This window comes from Cebidichthys violaceus, unplaced genomic scaffold, assembly GCF_023349555.1.
Source record: "Cebidichthys violaceus isolate CVI_PGR_0920_01 unplaced genomic scaffold, fCebVio1.0.p SCAF_3, whole genome shotgun sequence".
Classification (NCBI taxonomy): Eukaryota; Metazoa; Chordata; class Actinopteri; order Perciformes; family Stichaeidae; genus Cebidichthys; species Cebidichthys violaceus.
Genome location: NW_027176483.1, coordinates 17,357,726 through 17,366,509, shown reverse-complemented (window position 1 = coordinate 17,366,509; position 8,784 = coordinate 17,357,726). Strand labels below are relative to the sequence as shown.

Below are 8,784 nucleotides of genomic sequence, written 5' to 3'. Positions count from 1 at the left end.
TCACCTTGTGAGCTTTTGGGGTCATGTTCCAGATTTGGGTCCAGACCTTTCTGTCCATGCACACAAGGCTCGTAATCTCTATAATTAAAATGCTTGAAAATCCTCTGTAAACGGGTTCTTATGCAGACTACGAGGCTCCATTATTGTTATTAATATGTGTGTTATGTATTTTTCATCAACGTAAAAAAAAAATGATGCTAAATCCCATCATGTATGGTATGTCTGCTAGCACTGACTATTTTTTACTTTTTATTTCCTTCTCTTGATAGAACACTTGTGTAAATGTCTGTCAGGCTGTTCAATGATCTATTGTGCTTAGATAAAGACAATCTTAACAGTAAAGCGTTAAATCCAATTTCTGAAAATGTTGTGTCAATACCTATCATACCTGGAAACTAAGTAAGTAAGCTTACAGTCCAGACGATCATACATGGTGTGCATCAAAGAAGACACAGTAGCAGAAAAAAGATGAATCCAAGCCTCTGTGTTTTGGTACTGTGGTCGCACATGTGCAGCCTGCTTGAGGGGGAGCTGGTAATAAGAATATCTTTAATGAGAAATTTATTGTTAAATACCTCACAATGAATGTATTTCTTATGAATGAAGTGGCATCACCAGCATCATAAAACAGAAACAAACAGCAGCTCTATGCAGTGTTGTGTTTATTGGCCTACTTGGATGAGTTCCAATTGTGACTGAACTGTAGACTTAGATCAACTTTTGTCACATGAGGGGAACAACGCAAGACAACATTTGTAATAGAAAACCTGTGTATAAATAATAAATGGACTGACTATTTTTACTTGTGTCTTAATAGGCTACTGTCTTCAGTGAGTTGAGATGTTTTTTCCACTTTAAAATGATCAAAATGTTTGTCATTGAAACCCGCTACAATGTAAGACAAAAAATCCTCGCCAACCATGTTTTGCACACATCCACACAAACAGGGTTGTTCATCGTATATTGTTGTACTCACCTGTCTGAACGACATTCTGCGAGTCCAGAGCAGTGCAGTGTCCTCCAGAATTTGCTTGAGGTTCAACTTCTTTGCTTGTTCATGCTCAAAGCCTAATATAACCATTCTACTCGACTTCTCTGGTCCCACTGTGCTACTGATTAAAACAAAAAAAGAAGCTGGAGCTGAATGCTTGTCTGTCAGTTGTCAAAAACAGCATAAAAGTGTCACACACCTCCCTGATGGTAAACGTTTGTCAATGAATGAAAAAGTTGCAGCTGGAGGATCCACAATGAGCGTTTTAGCATTTAGCATCTGGTCAGGCCCTCATGGAGCTCTGTGGAGCTCATGGCCTCCTGCAACACTCAACAGCGTCTTCTCTGCTGCAGCTCTGTTTGAGGCTTTAGCTCCTTTCTTTTATTCCTTTGTTGTTCATCAGCACTTTTTCATGCAACTTTTGAAATGTAGCAACATACAGTACTTGAAATGAAAAAATACTTACAAGGTAAAATTAGTTTTTTATGAATACTAAAAAAAAAAGTACACAAAAACAACTTTGTTACAGTAATGACAATAATGTAATTTGTTACTTCCACCCCTGTGTACAGAACATGGAAAATGACACCAATGTATTTTTTCCTAGACATATGAATGTGTCAGAAACCAGCACAGATCAACATGCACTCCCCAGCGAACGGGAGGGTAGCTGTAGCACCAGCAGCAGCCCCTGATGGTGGCTACGCCTGGTTCATTCTGCTCTCCTGCTTCCTGGTATTTGGCCTGACCTTTGGAGTCATTAAGGCATTTGGTGTATTCTACGTCGAGATACACCAATACTTTGAAACCACAGCAACAGGAACATCTTGGATTACCTCCATTGCCGTGGCTACCATTCACTTTGTGGGTAATTATCAGAATATAAGTACATATGTATATATTTTAAAATATTATATATTGCATTAAATACTTTCAGGCATCAGTACATGTTTTATACCCCTCAATTTCAACAATATTATCAAGACTTCATGTTCATGTCTTTAAAAAACCCTCCACTCTTTTTCACCTTGATGTCAAATCTTGTAGCTGTCTCTGAACAAACACAGACTTCTTTGCTTTTCAAAATGAGTGTGTGGGTAAATTAAATTATTATCTGCTGCAAATGTAGGCTCACTCAAGCAGTAGCAATAGTGTTAATATAAAAACTCAAAATGATTATCTGTGGTTTAATTCAATGTCTATTTTCACTGAGAATATTAATCAAACAGAATTATATAAGATAAGAGAACATCTCCTTTTATGCAACTTGAAAATAAATAGGACCTCTTACCGGCTGTGAAGTACATATACGTTAAGTATACTGCAATTGTGTTGCCCCAAATAAAATAACTGTAAATGTCCTTAATACTATTATATGTCCTGTGTGTCCCTCTGCAGCTCCTGTAGCATCTGCTCTGAGTGCTCGCTACAGCCATCGCTCTGTAGTGATAACGGGAGGACTGATATGCAGCGTAGGAGTCGTGCTTGGGGCTTTTGCTCGTAACCTGATTGAACTCTACCTAACAGTGGGGTTCCTAAATGGTGCGTGGTTTGAAGCAAACACACACGCACAACAAAAACTCCAAACCATACACACAAAACATGATGTTCACTGGTATCCTTTGCTGCAGGTTTGGGCTATGCAATGACATGGACCCCCACAGTGACCATGCTGGGCTTGTACTTTGAGACGAGGCGTCCGATGGCAAACGCCGTGGCCAGCGCTGGAGAGTGCATCCTTACCTTTGTCCTCACGCCTCTATTTCAGCTGTTGATTGACAGCTACTCCTGGAGGGGTGCTTTGCTAATCCTGGGGGGTCTGCAGCTTAACCTCTGCGTGTGCGGGATGCTGTTGAGGCCACTGAAAGCCACCAGAAACGTGACTTGTGAGGTCAAAGCAGAGGAGGAAGGCTTGTCCCTGGAATTGCTACCAATAGACAACTCAGAGCAAAGCAAACCAAGCTGCCAAGATACAGAGCTGAGCGTATCTGAGGGGTCTGATCAGGATCTTAATTCAACCAAGAAAGTCTCAGACAACAGGACCAAGAAGGATGAACTAAGGACCAAAATCCTTAGATACGTAGATTATACCCTCATCACCAATGCTCGATTCATGGTCTACTCAGTGTTTGGGGTGTTTGCTGCACTGGGTTTCTTCGCCCCAGCTCTGTTCCTGATTCCATATGCTCGTAGTAAGGGGATTGAGGAGTACCAGGCGGCTGCACTCATGTCCATCTCTGCAGCGTTGGACCTGTTTGGAAGGATGTTTTTTGGCTGGGTGGCAAACCTCAGACTGGTGGAGATGGTACATTCAGTTTAGTAGTTAACCAGAGCGACACCATTTTGAAAATCACATGTCTGAAAAGATACTACAGTCCTGAATCAGAATCAGAATCAGAACCGTTTATTAAGTTACACATACAATGAATTTGACTTGGTGACTAGTGCATAACAATAAACAATAAACACAGTGCAATAATCAAGACATATTTTTAAATAGAAAAATATTAAAATGTACAATAAAATATAGTAAACAAACAAACAGATAACAGTAAGCTAAAACAAGTATATCATAAAAGTGGCAAGTGTATTTTAATATAGAAAGGATGTGCAAGGGTGTGTAACGGTAGGGAGTTGTCCTGGGGATGTAAGAGTCAGAGTCAGTGGGGGTCCCGGGCTTTGTTGATGAACCCAACTGCAGATGAAACTGTTCTTGTGGCTTGAGGGTCTTGGTCCTGATGGACCGCACTGCCAGAGGAAAGGGACTCGAACAGTGTGTGTCCAGGGTGAGAGGGGTCGGCTACAATCTTTCTTGCCCGCTTCAGGGTCCTGGAAGCGAACAAGTCTTGGAGGGACGGCAGATTGCAGCCGATCACCCTCTCAGCAGAGCGAATGATCCGCTGAGACGCTGATGGAGGAGCAGAGGTTGAACTCAATGATGGCTATGCAGAAGTGCACCATCATTGTCTTTGGCAGGTTAATCTTCTTCAGCTGCCTCAGAAAGTACATCCTCTGCTGAGCCTTCTTGGTGATGGAGCTGATGTTAAGCTCCCACTTCAGGTCCTGGGTTATGGTGGAGCCCAGGTAGAGGAAGGACTCCACAGCATTGATGGGGGAGTCACACAGGGTGATGGGGGCAGGTAGGGCTGCGTTCTTGCTGAAATCCACAACCATCTCCACTGTCTTTAGAGAGTTGAGCTCTACATTGTTCAGAACGCACCAGGTCACCAGATGCTCGATCTCCCACCTGTAGGCGGACTCATCGCCACCAGAGATGAGTCCGATGAGGGTGGTGTCATCTGGTGACTGGAGGTGCAGCTGTTTGTGTACAGGGAGAAGAGGAGAGGGGAAAGAACGCAGCCTTGGGGGAAACCTGTGCTGATGGTCCGAGAGACTGAGACATGTTTCGCCAGCTTCACATGCATATGAATCTACCCTCGTGCCAATTAGCTTAGCTTAGCATAAAGACTGGAAGCAGTTCATGTATTAACATGTTAAATATTATTTGTTTAATCTGTACAAAAGTGTAATAATGGCAATTCAACTTTTAGTAACTTCCTAAAGACAAGAAATTGTCCAGCACGTATTCAGGGGCCAGATTTTTTGGAGTGAGCCAGGCTAGCTGTTTCCCTTCTGTCTCAAGTCCTTATGCTAAGCTAAGCGAACCAGTTGCTGGTTGTAGCATCATATTTAGCATAACGACATGAGAGCGGTATACAGTAACTCTTCTCATCTAACTCTCAGCAAGAAAGAGACTAAGCATATTTCCCAAAATGTTGCTCTAGTCCTGTAAATAATCAACGGTCTGCCTACATGAACAGTGCATATGGATGTGGAGGCCACTGTAAGCTGATGCACATGTCCATCTCCTGTGTCTCTACCAGGTGCAGCAGCTGACAGCTACAGTGATTCTGCTGGGAACCGTGTTACTCCTCTGCCCGCTGGCCTCCTCATTCTCAGAGCTAGCTGTTTTCAGCGCAGCTTTTGGCCTGGTGCACGGTGCCACGGTCGCCATCCACATCACCGTGCTGGCTGAGGTTGTGGGCGTCAACAGGCTCGGAAGTGCGCTGGGTTTCTTCATGCTCATACGTAGTAGCGGAGGCCTGCTTGGACCGCCCATTGCTGGTGAGTGTGAAGGATGCTTTGATAGTTAATTGCAAGTACATGGAGTGCCTACTGTGCATATCAAAGAAATGGATTTCGGCTTTGAGTTGTTGCTGTAAAATTCCCTATGATCTATTCCATCACGCTTACTGGCTGTCAGCTAGAAATAAACAAGAAGCTGCACAAAGTAGAATAGAGAAGAATTATACTTCATTGACTGTATGTTAACATTTCTGTTAGCGCAGGAAAAAGCTCAAATTACTAATACAAGGTCACGGTGTCTGTCATTTTCCCGAGCCTATTCTTCCAACGCATTAAATCTGACACAATGGATGTGCTTATACACCGTTCTGCATTGTAACCACAGCCCAGTAAGCCTATTCTACCAAAATGAGATTTTTAGACCTTCATGGCATGCTGCGCCACCCTTCAATTAATCAGGAATTTTGTCGTCCGCTCCCAAAGGACCCGAAGTTTTATTCAGAGAGCAACTGTGCAAAAATCATAATGTCATGATACTCTATGGTTGTGTTAATTTCATGGCCGATCACTTGTCAAAGATTTTTTTTTTGTCCCTCAAATGGAGTTTCTTCCCCACTGATGTTACATTCTGTTGCTTGTGACAGTTGTCCAAATTCATACGCTGTCTCCTACAGAACACGATACAACTGTAAAAGAGAAATGGCATCACAACGGTGTAGAGAAAACTAAACCTGTGACCAAAGCGATAACTCACGCATTGGCCACTTTGGGAAACAAGCACTCAAAAAAAACACTCATATATTTTAAGTTGATATGATGAACTTGATAGCAAACAGTTAGCCCATCCAGCAGACACAGAGCAACATTGCATTCATTTGGAGTCCTGTCTCCGGCCACCTAACAAACGCAAGTCCAATATTCAGTGAGGTTTTATTTCTTTTTTGGTTTTCACCAACCCCTGAGGGGAATATATGGTTCTTTAGCTGCAAAATGCTCCACTACGTTCATCAGCTAGTTGCAAACTTTTACTGTCTGCCTTTTGGTGCTGAGCAGGTATGTGTGCAGTAGGTTTATAAGCTTTCTCACTGAAACAGTTGACTGATGTGGAAGAAAACGACACTGATGAGAGTGGTGAAAGTGAACTATAAAACAGAAAAGTTGCAGGTCATAAAACCAAACAATGAGCTGAAAGATGTGAAAACACTCATAAGAGCTGAGGGGGATCTGCAGAGCCAAGTGATAACTCTATTTGCTTTCATTATAGTAATAAAAAAAATAAAAAATACTGCAGCTTTAAGCTATGGAACAATACATAAAACATCCAGCAGACAAATTCAATATTATGGGCATATTCCTGACAGGATGTTTTGGATAAATTACAGTGTTTTTCTCTCTCTTATTTATTGTCTGCTTAGTTGTTATGTACGTGTGTATGTTTCTTCTTTTGTGATTAGATACATTTTGTAAGAAAAATGAATCAATGATGGCGACTCTTCACCTTAAACTGTTAGGTGTTTTTTTTGTATCCCACCATTGTTCCGAAAGACATTTGAATACATTTTAAAATAAACAGACAGGATTAGCAGTGGTTGTGAAGTGTCAGCCTCTTTGACAATATGTTTGCACTCATCTTCATTCATCTATTTTATTGTGAGAGGTAAAAAAACTAATCTTAGGCAGCTATAAAATTTAAATGCACAGTCACATTATTGTAGTTTGGACTCCATTTTCAAGAAGGTGGTTAAAAACAGGGAATACGTGTGATGTGAATTATTAAAGAGCAACAGGCTGCTATTTTGCTCTGCAGGATTATAGGACTTTCCCGTTTGTACAGTCTTCTTTATTATAAATGAAACCCGTCGATATATGGGGCAAATGCTTCTCATTACCCTGCTCAGTCCTTTCTCCATTTCCCTTCCACTTCACAAGTTCCTGAAACCTTCTACTGTAATTTGGATTAAAGCAGCACCACCACACGTAAATGTTAAATTTAAGTTAATGCTAAAAGCTGAAGCTGACCTCAAATAAAGTAAAAAGCTAATTAAAATGAAGGTGGTGTCCTATTTATAACTTAACACGGTCCCTCTGACACAGGCTATTTCTTACTTATGTACTGTACTGTTCAGTACTTTGAGTACTTTGAAGACCAGAGAGTTGATGGATGTTGAGGATTCATCAAAGCGTTCTAATTACGTTCCCTTCATGGGAGGAAGGCGCTGGCATTACTGCCTAAGGATAAAATGAATATTCGTGCAATCTTCTCTGCCTCATCTCTGCCTCAGTCTTCTGCCTCATTTAGAAATATCTGTCATTAAAAGAAGCCAAAATGGTATCATAATTGTTCATGTTGCTGTGCTCATGACAGCAAGGGTGCATTCCAGTCAGCAAAGAATGTTGACATACGACTTAAATACGAGGATTCAAAATATGACTGTGTTAAAGCGGTAAATCACTCACATGCATTCTTCACTTTAGGATTCTTCATAGACAAGATGAGCGATTACGGAATGGGTTTCTTAATGGCAGGAGTGGCTCTCATCGTCTCTGCTCTGTTCCTGCTCCTCCTCCATCAGATGAACCGCAGGGGTCAAGGGTCGACCACCAAAAACATCGAAATGCATACTGACAAGATGGGACAAAGCGGCAGAGCTAAAGCAAAAGAGCAGGACATGACATGACTGAAGGAAAAATTGTTTCAGTTGCTGATGGACGATGAGTTTTTAAAGAGATCTGGAGCTCCATGATCACAGTCAGAGGCTAAATCAAGTTACACCTCAAGTGTTTTTACAAACGCAAGGGACTGAACCACAATTATCAGAGGAGGATCAGAGTTGCGAGAGTTGCTTTTGTATTCAAACATTATTGATATGATTGGTTAGGCAGGTGAATTTTCAGTCTATGGGCAATTTAAAGCTTTCTTAATGTATTTCACTTTGCGAGAGCACAATCAAGAGCTCACTGGTGGTGTAGCAGTCATGTTGCTCTTTTAGCTTAGTGTGTGGATGGAATATTTGCTAAAATGTGATGCATCAGTTGTTTGCTATAAATTTGACAATTTATCATCTTAATTTTCATGTGTGTATTGGTTGTACACAATGTGGAAATGAAGTGCTTGTATGCTTTTCCTTTTTTTGTTATTTATTGTTAAAATAGTTTTGCCATTGTAGCAGTTTAAGATATTGGTGGGAGAGTTTTGTAGTTTTTTTTCTAAGTCAAGGGGCAAATAGTATTAATGTGGGGTTTTGCTTTTTTAAAATGTTTACATTTTTTTATTTAAAATTAGCTTCAGCCGTCCTCCCTACTGCGGTCATTTTTGCACAGTCCCTAGTGTTCACATTGAACATTGAACTCTCTGGAATGGACTAAACTGCAGTAACATAACAAACAGAAACTGTTTATATCAGGAATGTCACAATAGAGTCTCCTGAATTTTTTTATTGATTTTGATCAAAATCACAAGTTCAGAAGTTGATTCAAAAAGCATGTGTTACAGATACTGTCTTAAACTCTCACTTTGTTATTGAACGTGTTTGTGTATTATTGCAGTAGTGTCACGTAAGTATGGATGCTGGGTTGCAGAGGGAAAATGTGACTGTGGCTCCCTCCAGTGAGAAGCTGCTGATATTGCATTTGCAACCTTCTCAACAGTAGGACTGAGCTGAAAAGTGCAGATTTGTCCAGATATTATACCACAGGGAGGATTGTGG

The 8,784-nt window shown here is 41.1% G+C and overlaps 1 protein-coding gene across 1 annotated transcript; it reads left to right on the top strand.

The window, feature by feature from the left end:
• Positions 1-1,606: 1,606 nt before the first annotated feature.
• si:dkey-246g23.4 (uncharacterized protein LOC559426 homolog) lies at positions 1,607-8,538 on the top strand. Its single transcript, XM_068722382.1, has 5 exons — positions 1,607-1,859; positions 2,390-2,533; positions 2,623-3,296; positions 4,876-5,116; positions 7,553-8,538. Exons 1-5 carry the CDS (start codon positions 1,607-1,609, stop codon positions 7,753-7,755), a joined length of 1,515 nt encoding a protein of 504 aa, XP_068578483.1. The 3' UTR covers positions 7,756-8,538.
• The last annotated feature ends 246 nt before the right edge of the window (positions 8,539-8,784 follow it).